Below are 19,541 nucleotides of genomic sequence, written 5' to 3'. Positions count from 1 at the left end.
CATGGAGTTTTCAAAAAAGAATCAATCAAAAGACATTATAAAATCACCTATTCCATGCACAGTATGGTGCTAGATGTGTTAGACATAGCTGGTGTTCTCAGATTTATAAAAATAAGAAATTCCACAGATATCTCTGTTGAAGGTTCTGAATCTTAGACCATTTCTCATTCTTAAAACCTATGGTGGTGAAACCAATTTCCTTCTTTACCACAGCTAATTAATTTGCTTTTGATTTTCTTCATTCATCTGACACTCGTGTGCCAAACATAGATTTGGCACAATTATGGGAATCTCATTAGGCATCCCTGCCATTGGAAAAGCATGGTGTTGGCAGCTGTGAGAGGTCTTATGGGAAAACAAGGTTTTATTCTTTAAAAAATGTACATGACACTCATACACATGCCACATATATAAGTTAAAAGAGCATAGTTCCTGTTTGGATAATTGTGAAGTGCTGAAAAAGAACTAATTAAGGGTAAGAGAGGTTTTTTTCCTCCCTTCACCCTTTTAGGGTCCTATTAAGTATTTTAGAATTAGAAAATTAGACACTTAATGCAAAACCACAGAATTTCCGAGTTGGAATAGACCCCAGGAGCTAGTTAGTTCAAGTCAGAACACTTGAAAAATAATTCCACTGTAAATATACTTAACAAATGACCGCATAGCCTTTGTTTGAAGACTTTTTGATGAAGGGGAAAGAAATAGTCCATTCTACTTTTGGACAGCTATATTATTAGGAATTTCTCCCTTATATTAGCCTAAATTTGCTTCTTTGCAACTTCTCCCTATTTTTCTTAGTTCTCTCTTTTGCAGTCAAACAGAACATGTCCTCTTTCACAGGACAATTTTTCATATACTTGAAAATAGCTATCATGTCCCCAAGTTTCCCTACTCCACCCCTCTACTCCCATCACCTTGCAACTTCTCTCCTCCAGCTAGACATTCTCATTTTCTTTAATCCATTTTTATATAGCATGATCTCAAAGTCCTTCAACATCTTTTTTTTTTTAACCTTTGTGTGAATGTGTTCAAGCTTGTTAATGTCCAGCTTGTTAATGATACCTAGAACAATACAAAATGCTTTAGGTACAATTTGAACAGAGAAGAGTGCAGTAGAATACAGAATACTAACTTTTCCTTTTTCTCCATAAGGTATATCTTACTTATTAAAGCCTACGGAGGCATTAGCTTGGTTGCCTTATTATACTGTTGACTTATATTGAGTATGTTTAATACACTAAATTCCTCATATCTTTCATATAATCTTCTGCATAGCCAAGATTCACTCATTTTGTATTCTTGAAACTAATTTGAAAACCCAAAGCTTCTTTACATTTATCCTTTAAAAATTTCATCTTAATATAATGCCTGAGTCTGTCAACATCTTTTTGAATGCTAACTTCATCATCCAGTTTGTGAACTGTCCTCAGCTTTGTGTCATCTATAAATTAGATATGTGTACTGTTTTTTGCCTTTATTCAAATCATTGATAAAAATGTCAAATAGAATGGGTCAAACAGAGATCCCTGGGGCACTTCACTAGTAACTGCCTTCCAAGCTGATATCAAGTCATTAATGACTATTCTTTGAATCTGGCTATTCAACAAATTCTGAATCAGATGAACAGCAGTATCACCTAATTTATATATCTCCATTTTTTTTCCGTTATAACAGAAGAAAATCTTAGCAACCATTTTATTAAATCCAGATTAACTGTATTTATATCTTCCTTTAGACTATTATCTGGTCATAAGTCTATCACAAAAGGAATTAAGGGTTCAAATATTCTAGAAAGGAATTTAGAATTCTGTTAAGGAATTAAAATATCCCACAAGTTAGGCAAATATCCTAAGGAAATCAATGGCAGAGAGAAAAGTTCAGGGTACACATTTAATAGTAATTTTTTTTTAGTAAAAGCAAAGAATGGGGCAGCTAGGTAGCATAGTGGATAAAGCACCGGCCCTGGAGTCAGGAGTACCTGGGTTCAAATCCGCTCTCATACACTTAATAATTACCTAGCTGTGTGGCCTTAGGCAAGCCACTTAACCCCATTTGCCTTGCAAAAACCTAAAAAAAAAAAAAAAAGCAAAGAATTTGAAACAAGGTAGACGAAAAAGAGTGAAGAATGGCTAAAGAAATTATGATATGTGAATGCAATGGAATGTAACGTAAGAAAAAATGAATATGAAGAATTCAGAGAAACATGGGAACAACTAAGAAAATAATATGCATAATGATCACAATAATATAAATGAAAAGGACAAAGACCTTGAAATTGAAAGCAGTATAATTATGACCAAGTCTGGCTCTGAAAAAAAAGAAATGAGGATGCACATTTTCTCTGTCTTTGCAAAAGTGGGAGGTTATGTGTGAGGAGCATTTCATATACAAATAAACTTGATTAAAGTATTGGTTCATTTTGCTGAACTATCTTCTTTCTCTTTTTTCTAGTTACAAGTGGTGAATTGTTAGATAGGGAAAGGAGAAAGGACACATCTGTAAATAAAGATGATGGAAAAAATTAACAAAATTTTTAAAAATGTAAATCTTTTAAAAAATGAAGATAAGTCTGACATGGTTTCTTCTTAATGAATGCTGGATTATTCTAACATTTTTTGTTTAGTTTGTTTTTTTTAGATCTACACTATTTTTTTTTAATGATACAGTTTAAAATGTTGCAGGAATCAGATCAAGTTTCCATATATACTGTGCAAACTCCTTTTTTGAAACTGGAATATTTTCTTTTTTCCATCAGTTTTGTTTTCAACCAACTTACAAGAAAGTGGCAACAAAGGCATATCAAAGATATCTGGTTGAATGTTTTCCAAATCTGCATAAACAAAGTGGGGTCCGGAGGGGATTTTTGAGAAATACATGGACATGTCTCCAGACATCTCCTTATTCCTGATAGGCTGTACTTTGTTGGACTTTTGGATTTTCTAAATTTCTTCATGAGCAAACTTATAGTTGGGAAATCTCATTATCCTGCAAAAGTAAATCAGGCTTTTTATTCACATCTGTACCCCCTGTTTCTCTGATTAGATGGGCATATACTTCTACATTTGAAGCAGAGGGCATTGGACAGATAACTCTTCAGACATCTCATTTCCACCCAGACTATACTTTTTTTTTTACTTCTCTATAATACCCTGAGACTCATATATATATTTGTATTCCCAGTGCTAACATATGCCAGGCACTTAAATATTTCTTGAGCATTGACATAACATGGTTTCTTGGTCCTCATTTTACTTTACCTCTCTGAAACATATGTCACTGTTGACTACCCTTTCTCCCATAGTAAAAGTGACTTAATCTATTTAATGAATAATTTAGAAAATAAAGTAATGATTGTAAAGACAGCTTTCAATACATAAATGAAAATACCTACATTGGTATTTACTGAATGCCAGATATTGGCAAAGTACGGGAAATACAAATATCAAAATGTTTGTGCCTTCAAGGGGTCTCCATTCAAATAGGGAAGATGATGCCTGCAGCAGAATTGTGGCCAGGGAGTGGGGTTTGGGTCTAGGATGTCACAGAAAATACCCATTCAAGAAACAACAGTAATATTGATTTGATTAGTGTTGTTAGAGTAAGAGGCAGAAAGTAGAGGGAGGAAGATGGTAATATTTGGTAGGAGGAGAGATGGCAAGGAAGAAGGATGGGTGAAAAAGCACGCTTTGGGTCTGAGATTGAAAGACATTAATTCAGAGGAACTCCTGAGAAGCACATGGATATAGTCTTTTCTCAATTCTGCTCTTTCTTTAACTTTCTTCAGCATTTGTTAACATCTACACCTCCTTTATAATCTGTCTTCTCTAGGTTTTCTTCCACAATCTTTTGGCTTTCTTCCACCCTGTCTGACCCCTACCCATTCTTCATTTGTAGGTTTGTCATCCACATCATAATCATTAACCATGAATATATCCAAAGGCTTCCTCTTAGGTCCTTTATGACATCTGTATTCCCCCTTACCTAATGAATACAAATATAAAAACTCTTGTTTACAGAATTAAAGATCTAAAAAAATTAATTGTTCATGGTAAGATGAGTCAATATACTAAAATGACAATACTACATAAGTTAATTTATTCTGTCATACCAATCAAATTATCAAAGGAATGTTTTATAGAACTAGAAAAAAATAATAAAATTCACATGGATGCAAGTGAGGAAATGAATCTCAAGGGATATGATGAAAAGAGGGGGAAGGGAAAATAAAGGAGGCCTAGTAGTGCTAGATATCAAACTATATAACAAAACAATAATTCTCAAAACAATTTGGTATTAGTGAGAAACAGATCAATTAGTGGAACAGAGTAGGTACACAACAGAGTAAAAAAGCATATGAATCATTAAGTACAGATTTGAGAAACACAAAGACCTCAACTTCTAGGACAGGGATTCACTATTTGATAAAAATTACTGGAAAAATTGGACAACAGAATGAAAGAAGTTAGTTTTAGACCAATACTAAAAAATGTTCTGATTATGTGACCTACATGTAAGAACTCCCATCATTAAAAAAAAAAATCAGCAATACATGGGGGAAATTACCAGATCTATGGATAGAAGAAAAAATTCATGGCCAAAAATAGGAATGGAAGGATCACAGAAAATAAATTCCATGATTTTATCTATATAATATTTAAAAGTTTATAGATATGATAAAGCTAAGATTAATAGTGATACAACTAACTGGGAAAAAAATCTTAGCTGCAAATTTCTCTAATAAAGGTCTCATTTCTAAGATAAATAAAAAAAACTGATTCAGATTTATAAGAATAAGAGGCATTTCTAAATTGATAAATATAAAGATATGAAAGGGTAAATCACTGAATTAGAGAAGAAAAACTGAAGGAATTTTGAGATCCATAGCCATAAGATTGACAAAGATGACAAAAAATGAAAATGACAGATGAAGGTATGGAAAACAGACATATTATTTGGTAGATCTATGAATAGGTACAATCATTCTAGAAAGCAATTTGAAATTACATACAAAGGTACTAAATAATGTATGCTTTTGTTTCAGCTATGACACTACTTCTAGGTACATAATCTAAAGAAATTAAAGAAACAGGAACAGGTCCTGTATGTATGTGTGTGTGTGTGTGTGTGTGTATATATATATATATATATACATATATATATGTAAACTTAGTAGCTCTTTTTCTGTTGCAAAAAACTAGAAACTAAAGGAATGATAATTAATTAAGGAATGGTTGAAAAAAGTATAATCAATGAATGTGATAGAATAATTTTTTGCTATAGGATATTAGGAAATAGATGATTTCAAAGAGACAGAAAGAATTGAATGAATTAATGAACTGATGAAGAATGAAGTGAGCAGTATCAGAACACTTTATACTATAACTTCTATAAAAATGAACAATTTTGAAGACTTTAACAAACTGATGAAGACTGAAATGAGTTTTACAATATTTCCCCTAATCTAACCCCCCCCCCCCCACAGAAGGCAATCTGCCAGTCTTTATATTATTTCCATGGTATATATTGATCCAAATTGAAAGTTATGAGAGAGAAATCATATCCTTAAGGAAGAAACATAAAGTATAAGAGATAGCAAGATCAGACAATAAGATGTCAATTATTCTTTCTAAATTATAGGTAACAGTCTTTGGTCTTTGTTCAAACTCCACAGTTCTTTCTCTGGATACAGATGGTATTCTCCATTGCAGATAGCCTCAAATTGTCCCTGATTGTTGCACTGATGGATGAGCAAGTTCATCAAGGTTGATCATCACCCCCTTGTTGCTGTTAGGGTATACAATGTTTTTCTGGTTCTGCTCATCTCACTCAGCATCAGTTCATGCAAATCCCTCCAGGCTTCCCTGAATTCCCATCCCTCCTGGTTTCTAAAAGAACAATAGTGTTCCATGATATACATACACCACAGTCTGCTAAGCCATTCCCCAAATGAAGGACATTTATTTGATTTCCAATACTTTGCCACCACAAACAGAGCTGCTATGAATATTTTTGTACAAGTGATGAGAAACACAAACAACTTTAAAATCTAGACAAACTATTATCAATGAAATGATCACTCATAATTCTAAAGGACTCAAGATGAAATATTTTAGCTTCCTCTTGCCTGAGAGGTGATAGGGTTTAGGGTATAGAATGAAAACTATATATTCTATAATATAATCAATGAGGAAATTCATTTTGCTTCAGTATGAATTTTTATTTCAAGGAATTTTTCTTTTCTCTCTCTGTGACACACTCTCTCTCTCTCTCTCTCTCTCTCTCTCTCTCTCTCTCTCTCTCTCTCCCTCCCTCCCTCCCTCCCTCCCTCTCTCTTTCTCCCCTCAATGGAACAGGAGGTGGGAGGCAGAGAAAATAAATTTCTGCCAATTTTTTTAAGAACAAGTTTAAAAAAATAAAAATAAAAATTCAGAAGAGAAACGTTTAGAAGGAGTGACACAAAAGTGCCAAATACAGAAAGTTCAAAAAGGATTAGAACTGAGAAAAAGTCATTGATTTGACAACTAAAAGATCATAAGTAATATTGCAAAAAGCAGTTTTTATGGAGTGATAATATTAAAAGTCATATTTGAAGAAACTGATAAGTGAGTGGGAAATGGCAAAGTAGGAGCAACTTTCTGGATTTGGGAAAAATATGCAATGTTTTTAATGATTCACTTTTCCCCTTTAAATCATAGGCCTATTTAACTTTGATATTTAATAGCTGCATGACTGTGGGTAAGTCATTCAATTGTTTTAAGCTTCAATTTACTCATCTCTGAAATGGGGATAATAATACCTTTAGTAAGTTTCTAAGAGTTGTTATAAGGTCCAAGTTAGATAATATATAGAAGACACTTCACACACTTTAAAAAAAATTTATGCCAAGCATCATTATAATTATCATCATCATCATCATCATCATTATTAATATTGTTCTAATCTTTTCACATAGAAATAATCCTGGAATAAGTTGCTATCTTATTATTCTTTTAATGTTCTACATAAAATTACATAGATGGATAAAATGCTTATTATAATAAGAGAGGTTAATTGCTATTAGTAGTAGTAGTAGTAGTAGTAGTAGTAGTAGTAGTAGTAGTAGTAGTAGTAATTTGCAGACATCACTATTCGTTTAGTTAGGAAAGATAGAAATAGATCTTCCCCATTTGACCCAGGGAGAAGTAATAGACCAATGAATTGAAGCTGCGAAGAAGTGAGTTTTGGCCTGGTTTCAGATAAAAAAAAAATTCTAGGTTATAAGTAGTGCCCCAAAAGGGGGTGATAGGAGGTAATGGGAGCTCTCTAGTTATGTCTTTGTTTTGAAAACATAATGAATTATATATTTATAATCTATTAAGAATAGGATAAATTTTACCACAGTATTGAAAGCAATCTTTCAAAACACTGAAAGATGCATGGATCTGGAATTAAATCCCTTGCCTTCTGAAATTTGGCATAAGCAGATTTCAATATTTATGCTTCATTTTGACCGTAGTTCATTGCATATTCGAAGTCTTTAAAGCTGACATGTCCATCTGAGTCCTGATCTACTTCCCTGAAGGCTTCAAGCACAATCCTTTCTGGCAACTTGGGAGCCACCTGTTGGAAGGCTTTTTTGAAATTTTCCAAAGTTAAGAATCCTCGATATTGCCTATCAAAAGCTGTGAAGATCTGTCTTATTTCATTCTGATAGAGGTGGGCTGCCTTCTTTTTCTCCATAAGTTTTACAAACTCTTCAAGGCATATACCTGAAGTGTTTGAATTTATTGATGCCATCACAGAATCTGCTTCCATCTTTGAAGGTTTGTACCCAAACAGCATTACTACAGCAACTTTAAAGTCTTCTCTGCTTAGATAGCCTTTTTTATCTTCATCACATGCTTCAAATACCTGCCCTTAAAACTCCAAATCCAGCGCCGCCCCCATTTATATTTATTGTGCACTCCAGAGTGCCCCTGAGGATTCTCTAGTTATGTCTTTAAAGAAAGGCTGAATGATTACTAATCAGATAAATTGTATAGAGGGTTCTTTTCAGGTACTGGTTGGACTACATGGCTGCTGAAATCGATTCCAACTCTGTAATTCTGTGGTTCTCATCCTTAAGGCCCTTAGAAGTTCTGTTTATTATATTTGGATCTTTGGTATAATCAATCGGGGTGGGGCAGGAATGGAGGAGGATGAAGGGGAGGAACACATCCATTGCATTATATGTCTAATTTAAAAGGTCAAAACTTTTCCAGAAATCTAATCTTTTTGATCTCCAGATGTTTGGTTGTCATTTATTTCCAATCTTTTATTTCCAATCTTTTTTTTTATGTTTGTCATAGATAATCAGATAATTTGACATTGAAACTTAGATTGAGAGAACCTAAACAATCTGTACACTTAATTAGCACTTATTTTTAAGAGGAAGAGATCAATTATAACAAAATAAATGTTCATAGGTAGTTTTTTTAAAAATGAAAATGTAAAGAACTACAAAAACTTTCAAGGATATATTTGGGGTAAGTGCACATTTAACTGAAATGCTTGACTTCCAGCCCTTCAAATAAACTACAGTGAGTGCTGATATTTAGAATGATGACCCTGAATTTCTGAATCAGGGAAGATTCAGGTTTAACCAATATACTCTATCTACTAAGTTAGGCAATGAATTTTAAAAGGATTTTCTTCGACAAAGTTTGAAAAAAAAAAACAAAAGAAAATTTCTGGCAAACATTCAATTAATAAGCAAAATCAATTTTTAAAAAATCAATAAACTTCATTCTCCAAGCATTATTGTCCCCTGGGATTTTGCTACATTTCATGAAATGTTTACTTTATTTAAATTTATTCTATGATGCATGTCAAAAAATTATTCAGGTATTCCAGGTCCATAAATCAATCCTTACCTACTAAGAAATTAGAAGGTCTCTAAAGAGAAGATATCACTGATATTTCTTCATTTTGAAGATAAAATTCTAATTATTAATAAAATTTTGATTTTTATATTACAATCTGAGAAAAATATCTTGTTCATTAATAGAAGGAAAATTAAGGCATGATTTTAAATTTTATTAAAGTGATATCTATGAAAATAAAAGTAAGGGACAATGAATTGTTTTCTCAAGAAACTCCATTATTTTTATTTACTTACATCTGCTGTTTTTCTTAAAGAGAAATGCCTCACTGCTTGCCTAGAGTGCAGGAATCAAGATGAGCATGGCACTACCAAATTCATTTCTCATTTGCAAAAGAGTAAAATGAACACAGGAACATACTATAGATATGCAGGACCTTTTTTGAGTGTCCATTTGTTTATGGTCACATGAATCATATTATTTTGGTGAGTTATTCTCATCTTATTTAGAATATACAAAGGTTACTAATAAAAATTGCTTATTTGCCATTAGTAGGAAAACTGGAATTCTTCCTTGATGTAGAATATATTAACAGAAAAGGAAAGAAGTATTCAATCTTCTGGCAAAGAATTATTTATTGCTTTTAGTCACATCTGAATTTCTGTAATCCCATTTGGGGTTTTCTGAGAAGAGATATCGGAATGGTTTGTCATTTCCTTATCTAGACTACTTTATAGATGAGGAACTGAGGCAAACAGGGTTAAATGACTTGCCTAGGGTCACACAGATATTAAGTGTCTGGGGCCAAATTTGAATCAGAAAGATGAGTTTTCCTGAATCCAGGGCTAGTACTCTATCCACTATGCCCATAAAACCATATTACCTAAAAACTATTTTAAAAAAATGAACTGTTAGAATTGGAGGAGGTCTACCTAAGTCAGGGTGCTAACAACCAATAGTTTATCATTTAATATGAACCTGAAAGATGCTGGGTGAGCTAGACAATTGGCTCTAATCATTATTCTCTCTGAAACATGAGAACTTTATTAAAGATAGCAATCATTCAAATAGCATTTAATAGGTACCTAGTATGTATCAGGACTATATTAAGTACTTGGGATAAAAAAATAAACATTCTATTAGGGTATAACATGGATTTGGTCAACACCCCCCCCCACCTCCTGCAACTCCTTCCCACTTGATGTATAACAGTAACATAAAACAAAGAGAAGGTAACAGAAGAGGTATTAACATGAAATTCTCTTTATGAAGCGTGAACAACTTTTTCTGAAGGAATTCAAGAGTTACCTCTTTGTTACAAAACTGAATGCTAGATTTGTAACAAAAACTGGCACACCTTTGCAGGACTTTAAACTGCTAAGTACTAGACAAGTCTGATGATCCTGGGGAATTCAAGTTCAGGAGGGGATTTTTCCAGCTAAGGAAATAAGAGTTTTTTACCCAGAGAGCCATATTTCTTCTACCAGTTGGAAAGTCAGTTTGAAAGAGTTTAAGGTGTAATTCAAAGAGGAGAGACACATAATTCAGAGGGAACTAGAGAGAACCAGCCACTCAAAGAAGGAAATAGAGAAAGAGTTACAGAGACCTATTCTTGGCAATCCAAAGTACAGTTAAGGCAACCTGTGAGAGCTCAGTGAAGCAACCGAGGCTGTCCAGGTCTATGGAGAATGAAGACTCCACTAGGAAAGAGGACAGATTCCCTGGCCCTTCAGGATAGATACTGTGAGTAGCCTTGCCAAGAATTCACTACATGTACCCTATTACCACTGTACTCTTAAGTTTGTGCCCATTTTTTTCCATGGAAATTATGTAATTATGGGAGAGTCTTCTACATTTTATGAAGGGCAAATTTAGCAGATGCTGTTCTGATTGTGACATATAAATGAATGCGTTTGTGATGAGCTAATTTGTATCTTATCACTGACAGGGGACTTGTGTTGGGGAGTAGCAAGCACCTTCTGGGATCCCAATCAACAAGAACAAGTTGGTGAAGTATCCCTGAAGAAATGCCATATACTGAAGAAGTATGTCTGTGTGCACATATACACAGATACACACACACACATGGTAATTCCATGAGGGAAAGTGCTAACAGTTCACAGACTGAGGAAAAATTCATGGTAATCTTCTTCCCTTAGTAATCTGCTGCTGAGTATACCCAAACTAATTAGATAGCTATTTGGGATATATCCTTGCCTTCACTTTTAGCACCTATCTGTCCAGGGAGGCAAGCATGCTATGTGAGGGTCAGGAATGGTCATAGACCTGGGAAGAGATCTTGAAGGTTATCTCATGAAGACCCAATTTTACAGTAAGAAAGTAGAAAGTAGAGGGAATTACTTGTCCAAGGTCACACAAACAGTAAGTAGCAAAGTTGGATTAAGAACCTAGGTCCTCAGATTTTAAATCTTTTCACTGAATCTTGTTACCTTCCATAACAAGTAATAAAGGGTTGAAGTTATGACAGGAGCAGCAGCATGGTTCAATGGAATGAATGCTAGATTTGTAATAGGAGGAGGACCTGCATTTGAATCACAATTGCTAATTATCTGTATAGTCTTGGGCAAGTCATTTTACTTTGTTTATCAGTGAAGTGAGAGGGTTGGATTAGATGAGTTCTCTTCTATGAATCTGTGATCTTCTAAGTTTCAACATGATTTTTTTTAGTATTTTTAATGTTTTATTACTTGACCTGGATTCTTGAGTTTTACAGTCTTGAATTTGCAGAGAGAGAGAGGCAGAGACACACACACACACACAGAGACAGAGGCAGAGGCAGAGATAGAGAGAGACACACAGAGAAATCAATTTAAAAAGAGATGAATTTATACACAAATATACTCCCAATTAATTGAATTTCATGGCAGTCCAATCACTGATCAAGGATACTGTAGGAAATGGCAAAAGAAAGGGATGTTTGGGCTACAAATCATATATTGTTCTCAGTCCCAAACTGCACAGATATTTCTAACACTTTGTCTGAAAGGCTTTTAACAGCTTTAACAACAATGTCACCTAACAGATCAAACTGAAAGGAATCTTGGCTCTTAGTACTTTTTGAAAAGAGTAAGAGAAAAAGAAAGCTATGTGGATGGGGCTCCTAATAGGACAGTAGCACATAGACTGTTCTTTCTCTTCATTATAGCAGACTTAGTAACTTGAATGGCTGTGAAGTATAATGGAAAGAGTAGAGTACTGGTAGTCAAGGGACTAAGACTCTAGTTGTAGAAATATGGGTCAAAAAAAAAGATCTCTTTAAGACTCAGTTTAAAATAAGGATATAGGATTAAATGACCTCTAAGACTCCTTTCAGTTTTAAAATCCTGTAAGACATATGAAACCAATTAATTTCTCAGCAACAAAGTAAGCATTCTAATCATGGTGTTTGGTTATTAGTCCATAAAAGTATGACCAGCAGAAAAAGTAATTCAAATTAAAAAGAAAAAAAAAATTTATGGTGCTATTGAGTATAGAGTTCTAGACTCAGAATTATCTATCTGCCTCAGATAGTTCCTGGTTGTGTGACTAACACACAGATAAACTCCCATTTATTTGATGGGACTAGTTTACATTCAGTCACTTAACCACAGCCTCAAGTTTTTAATCTAATAAATGAAAATAATAAACAAGCCCATACCACACAGGGTTATTTTGAGAATCTAATGAAATAATATTTGCAAAATACTTTAAAAACATTGAAGTTCCATATAAAAGTTATTTTTAATAAGGTTAGTTATTTTCTGCAATTGATTTTTCCAATATGGTTATCATTTATTAATAAGATTATGACATTTCTCCATCACTATCCTTTGCTGGCATTTTAGAAATGAAATGGGTCCTTACCGGGGCAAATTCTTTGCCACTTCTAGAATAAAATTCTCCCAAAATGAAACAGCCAAACATTACACTGTAGATCTGGAGATTAATGGGCTGATCTCCTAGGCACTCAGTTCAAATGGATTTACAGCTACCACATTTAGCCCAGTGTGATTTCAAATAGAATTACTTCTGATGAATTTGAATGGAAATTCAAAAACCATTAAAACAAACCATGTTTAAACTAGTTGCTTCATCAGAGGCAAATATTGTGCATTAAGATGGGAATACCCATTCATGGAAATAATGAAAAGTGACATCAATATAATAAAATCATTACAGGTTTATGGATTCCGGGACTTAAACAAGTGGTAGTCTTGCTTCTTTTAACTGATTAAATGTGCCCCCCTCCCCCAACTTCATTTATTTTTTTTGATCTGCAATTCAAAAATATCTCCCTTTGGTTTTTCGGCCTGGAAATCTTATGAAATTGTTCCAGATTCTGGACATTAAAGCTTGCCTTTCTAAGAGGAATAGGGGGGTGCAGGGTTGACAAGTATTATAGCAGAGAACAAGCAGAGCAGCAAAGGAACTAGTTGGATCAATCGATGCTCACAGACTAGCATTCATAAAACAGTCACATGAATAGCACTGTGGAGAACAAAAGGCAATGATGATAAAATTGGGAGCTTTTGTTTTATAAGGCTGGCACAGATGGGCCTGGCATGCTGCACACTTCATTTCATGAAACCTCAGCCACATTACCATTGCATCGTGTTTGCAGACAAGGGGTCTAAGTGCAGTAGGGCAATGACTTGCCAATTGTTTAGCTGAATGCCCCAAACTTGAGCCAGAAAAATGAATTTAAACTAGTCCCATCAGATAAACGGAGTGCCTGGAGTCCTCTTTAAACATTGTATATTGAGTGGATCTGCTATTAACCTACATTGTTTAATTATAATGAATAACTTTTCATTTCCATCCAGATGACATATAGTTCTATAGGAAACTTTCTGGTGAGATTGTCATATCTGAACATTACATTCTTTTTTGCCCCCCCCCCAACATGCTTAAAACAACATTACATTCTCAATTCAGGCATATATTGCTGACAGTGTATTCTTTTGCTTTACAATAATAAACTAGAAAAAATTCTTTTCTAAATCAAGATCTACTCCCAAAGTATTTATATTGATTGCAGCTATGGAAAGAGTGAATATCCAGAAAAAAATTTCTGATATGAAAAATCCATCAATTTAATATTTAGGATTAGATTTCTTGTCCTCTTTAGCAGGAAATAAACAAAATACACACATACACATACAGCATCTGATGATAACAATGTCATACATATACATGCACTATATATTTGCTAAATTTCTTCAGAACTTGTCAACAACATATCTTTTCAAATAAATTTTTTTTATTGTGATAGTGCATAATTTGGTAATATTTCACATAGCATATCATTAGAGGTTTATAAGCTAGTAATCTGTGTTTTGATGGTTGAGAGGCAATGTGGTCCACTAGAGAGAACACTGGATCTGGAGTCAGTAGCAGTGTGAGGTCAAATTTTGCTTCTGACATTTACTAGTTCTGTGACCTTGGGCTAATAAGTCCCTTCTTGCACTTAATTTCAGTCTTCTCATCTGTAAAATGGAAAGTTAATTGTGGTGCTTACCTCAAAGGTAGCTGTAAGGAAAAAGTGATACATGCAGAATGATTTGCAAATCTTAAAGTGCTCTACCAATAGTAGCTATTTTTATTATTCTGGTCTGCTTCATATATAGACTAAGATTATTCTGAATATAGGAAGAAGTTGAATGTGCCTAGAAAGCAGTGTGAAGTATTTCTGAAAGTGTCAGAATTCCATTGTTAATTCCATTATAAATTAAGGCCAATCCTAGTATAGTATTCATGAATTCCCAAAGGACTGAAAACAGTGTTGAGGGTCCTTACTCTTTGGAAGTTTCCTGTGGAAAATATATTATTCTCTTACGTGCATTCAAACACACATAAAGTCGTAAACAAGCTCATTTCCTGTACCTGTTCACAGGCCAAAGGCTATAAAAGAAATTCCCACTTGTTTTTTAATGTTATATGACCCCTAAAAAAGACAGCAGTCCACTTATTGGATAAATCTCGTACTTAAGTCCTACAACCTGAGGGAAAGAATATCTGAAGAAAAGAAGGGAAGGCATGAGAATCCTCAATGTGTTTTTGCTTTGTACAAAGGCTGTGTTTTGCTGGTGTGAAGTGTCTACCTGTCACAGAGGACAGTAATCAACATTCACCATAGTTGTTTAGCAGCTATCAATCTAGTGGTTTGGAAATTTGCTAATATTGTCATTGATTAACAGATCAGCTAGTTTCCTTGTGAATATTTTCTAAGTACTGACATTAGTCATTCAAGGCTCTGTCAAAATAACTGTCACAATACATTAACTATCAATTAGAGAAATTAAACGATTAACTAGTAAAAGACTGAACAGATAAAGAACTGGGAAATTGTTCCTCAAAATGAAGTTTCTTTACTTAGGAAGATCTCTAGTGACACTCCAAAGAGCTCTGTCCTTTGTTTTTTTCCATTCCACAATTTGCTCCACTGAGCTAAGAGAGGGTGGATGCAAGAATCCACAGTCAAAAAGATCTCAAAAGGAAAGCAGGGTGGTGAGAAACAAAATAAGATTTAACAAAGATAAAATTATCAAGTGGTACTTGAAGGTGTTATCAACAGTTCACTTGGAAAAATCTTTTGTTTCACTGACCACAAGCTAAAGACAACAATTCCATACAGCATAATGAAATGAAGGGGATTCTTTATATGAGGTAGAAGGTTGGTATAGATGACACTATCTCAAATTCTTTGACTTCCCTTTGTTCCACACAGATACTGTGTCAAACTGTGGCACTGTGGATAGGGGATTTAATTTGGAGAGGGAAGACCTAGGTGGGCTCTAGTGGGAATTCTGTTATGAGTTATGCAACTTTGAACAAAACACTTCAAGTCTCTAAGGCTTAACTTTTTCTTTTACAAAATGTGGACCCTATTCCTTGCTCTACTACCTAGAGTTATGATGATCATATTAATATGAAGAACTCTGTAAAGCTCTATGTAAATTTCACAGAATCTTATTATTCTACTGTGCAACTTTCATGGTTAGGTCACAAAGGAGATTAGTGATTTTCCCTATTCTCTGTATAAAAATCAACTCTTTCCCAGTTGAAGGTGTGGTTGGTAATTTCCTTAATGACCTCCACCTTAAGGTTCAGAGGTAAAAATCTCAGAAAATAAAACTTAAAAATGTCTAAGCTATATCTTCCCTCATTTTATTTTAACATTATGTTTTTAAAGTTTTTATAATTTTAGAGTTGATCCTACTAACTCAACAACACTTTGAAACAAGAGAATTCCTTAAACTGTTTTGAGTATTTATATTTATTTTCCAGAGGCAGAAAACTGGGTAGCTCATGCAAATTCAAAGTCTAACATATTCATGAATTTCAGATTTCAAAGTCATTAGCTTAATTAATTCATTTTTCCTGAGCCTCAGATTCATCTGAAAAATGGGGTTAAAAGTACCTATTATGAGTTATTGTGAGTCTCAAATGAGAGAATATATGTAAAGTCCTTCGTAAACTAAAGCACTAGGGCATATTTTGGTGATGCTACTATATACTTTCATAGACACAAAGATCATATGGAGAGGGAGATGAGAGAACGTAAGTATATGTACTTATGTCAAAGATTTTTGATTAAATGAGGGTTTATTAAGTCTACCTTAGAGGATAGTCAGAGATTCAAGAGAGTTTGATTGATTTATCAATAGTTTCAGCAGTGTCAGAGAAAGGATTGACTTCAAGACTTCCTGACACTTAACTTAAGCATTCTTTGCACCTTGCCAAGCTACCTCTCTATGTATGAGCGTAACATGCATCATGAACACTAAAAGATAAAGCACAGGAGCAACTAGATGGCATAGTGTATAGAGAGCAGCAGCTCTGGAGGATCTGAGTTCAAACCTGGCCACACACATTTAATACTTACTACCTGTGTGATCCTAGGCAAGTAACCTTACCCTGAATATCTCACCAAAAAAAAAAAAAAAAACAAATCAAAAATAACCCAAGTTAAGCTTTTATTGCAAAATAAATAGCCAAATCCCTGGGAGAGAGGGAGAGATTATGTTACTACTATTCTATGTTGACCTTATTTTATTGAGCAGGATGAGTAGTTTATCTCCCAAAAGAATATGATTTGTAATTATACCAGGCCATAGATTGGCTAATGGATAACTTTGTATCAAGAATCTATTAGATGGTTAAAATTTTAATCATTATTTTGTTGTTTTTTTCTTCATCTTTAATTTGTAATATGGTGAATTTGATGATTTTTTTTTTGCTGTGGACTTTTCCCTCTCACAAAATTTTTTAGTATGCTCCAATTAAAGTTATATGAGATAGTTGGAATTTGCACATCATGATAATATGCTAACTTCATGTGAATTTTTAAAACACTAATCCTGCTAGGATGGATTTTTGTTGTGTTTTCCTCTCTTGATTCTACTCCTAACTTTTCCTACTTTTTCCTATTTTCTATCTTATTCAGGTGACTGAGGCTTCCTTCAACCATTCTTTTATAACTCCCTTTTGTGTGCTATCTTCACCCCTAGAATATAAGTTTCGTCAGGGCAGGGATTGTCTTTTTTTCCCCTTGGTTTTTGCAAGGTAATAGGGTTAAATGACTTGCCCAAGGTCACACAGCTAGGTAATTATTAAGTATCCAAAGGCAGATTTGAACTCAAGTTCTTCTGACTCCAGGGTCTGTGCTCTATCCACATGTATTTTTACATGTATTTTTATCCCAAGGACTTAGTACATGCTTGGTTCACAGTAAGTATTTAGATGTTTGTTTCCTTTTCGAGCTCACCTATGACTGAAGAATGAAAAAAAAACTAAACTAAACTTTATTTCTTCCCCTCATCAGTTATTTGTTAAACTCAATATTACTCATCAAGAATGCAGAATAGGGTATCATTTTAATTGCCATCTTTTTAATAGGTTAGCTTCAGTCAGACCATGACCAGGGTAGACCTTTAATTTGTCCCCAACCCAAGCTCTACCCAAATAATTTAATTTCAAAGCCTGTATATAACACAATTATATAGCTATGTTATATATAACATAAAACAGATTACAATGTTGACATAACATATAGAGGGCTGGACTTGGAGTCAGGAAGACCTGCCTCAAACACCTCCTACTAGCTTTGTGAACTTGGGAAAGTCATCTAACTCCTCAGGCCTATTTTTCTTATCTGTAAAGAGGAGATAATAGTTATCTATCCAACTTATAATGAGGACTAGTTTTCAGTAGAAGGTGACCATTGTAGTTGCTGTTTCCAACTCCATTACTCCCAAGGACTCCCCTGCCATGTCTGGTAATCTGAACCTTACTCTAGCATTACAGTCACCAAGAATTATAAGCTTGTCTTCTTTTGGAACATTGTTGATAAGGGTCTCCCGGTCTTCATAAAATTTTTCTTTAACTTCATCAATTTTGTCATGGTGGGAGTATAGGCACTGATGATGGTGGCATGATGTTTTCCTGGAAGTGGCAATCTCATTGTCATGAGTCTTATCATTTACTCCTTTTGGTAGGCATTCAAGAATGTGCTGGACTGATCACAGACTCATCCTCTCTAAGCTAAATATTCACATTCAACCTAAGCAGCAGTAAAAGGTAAAATAAATACTAGAAGAATTAATGTCAAAAGATTAGAGTGAGCAGGAATAGTTTGTTGCTAACTTGGAGGGAAAACTGAGTCAACATACAGTTGGCAATAGTAAAGCAGAAAAAGAGGGTAGCTTTTAGAGATCTGATGTACAGCACTGCATTTGCTTATCTGGGCCAGAACACTCGCAAACATCAAGACTGGTTTGGTGAAAATGATGGGGAAATATAGAAACTGCTACATGAAAAATGAGAACTCCACAGGGTTTACCAACAGGATAGTTTATCCATTTCTAAGAAAGCAGTATTTAATTCCATCAAAAATAAAGTTCATATGAAGCTTAGAGAGATGCAGGACTCTTGGCTTAGTAAGAAGGCAGATGAAATTCAATTTCATGCGGTCAGTAACAAACCAAAATGCTTTTATGATGCCCCGAAGGCTATTTATGGGCCAAAGACATATGGTGCATCTCAATTACTCAGTGCTGATTGATCCACATTGCTTAACAATAGGGACATGATCCTAGAGAGATAGGTTGAACACTTCCAGGTTGTTCTTAACAGACTATCAATAAAAACAGAAAGCCACTATTTACCTCAAGTTGAAGTCACTCAGTCCCTAGCTGAAGTTCCAAATGAAGAAGAGGTTTTGAATGCCATTAGGCTCCTTTCAAGTGGCAAAGCACCTGGTGCTGATTCTATTCCAGCTGAGACCTACAAGGTGGGGGACCATTGCTCATTGAAAAACTGGCTTAAATTCATTCCAGGTTATATGGCATGAAGAGGTTATCCCCCTGAATTCAAGAATGCCTCCATCAAACATCTCCATAAAGGTAAAGGGAATAGACTATCCTGTGACAATCACAAGGGTATTTATCTTTTAGTCATTTCTGGTAAGATTCTTGCAAGAGTCCTTCTCAATAGGTTGATTCTTCACTTGGAAGTTGATTATCTTCCTGAGAGTCAGTGTGACTTCAGAAAGGGTTGAGGGAGGAACAGTTGACATAGTGTTTGCTGCCCAACACCTCCAGGAAAAATGCCAGGAACAGAGCAAAGGTCTGTATACAACATCTGTAGATCTGACATTACCCAGAGTTCATCAGTATTGTACATCAGTTCCATGATGGCCTG

At 34.4% G+C, this 19,541-nt stretch overlaps 2 protein-coding genes across 4 annotated transcripts in view; both read right to left on the bottom strand.

The window, feature by feature from the left end:
- Positions 1–19,541, bottom strand: part of ZNF407 (zinc finger protein 407) — a 654,777-nt gene that overhangs the window by 21,780 nt on the left and 613,456 nt on the right. The window lies entirely within an intron of this gene.
- LOC141498371 (EF-hand calcium-binding domain-containing protein 11-like) overlaps positions 6,308–19,541 on the bottom strand; it is a 73,286-nt gene continuing 60,052 nt past the window's right edge. The window contains exon 1 of the mRNA XM_074201489.1: positions 6,308–19,541. This exon is cut by the window's right edge and continues 60,052 nt beyond it. Within this exon, the coding sequence (XP_074057590.1) occupies positions 7,474–7,821 (348 nt within the window). The 5' untranslated portion in view covers positions 7,822–19,541 and the 3' untranslated portion in view covers positions 6,308–7,473.

This window comes from Macrotis lagotis, chromosome X (assembly GCF_037893015.1).
Source record: "Macrotis lagotis isolate mMagLag1 chromosome X, bilby.v1.9.chrom.fasta, whole genome shotgun sequence".
NCBI lineage: Eukaryota > Metazoa > Chordata > Mammalia > Peramelemorphia > Peramelidae > Macrotis > Macrotis lagotis.
The sequence above is the reverse complement of the archived record's forward strand: the minus strand, read 5'-3'. Positions and strand labels throughout refer to the sequence as shown.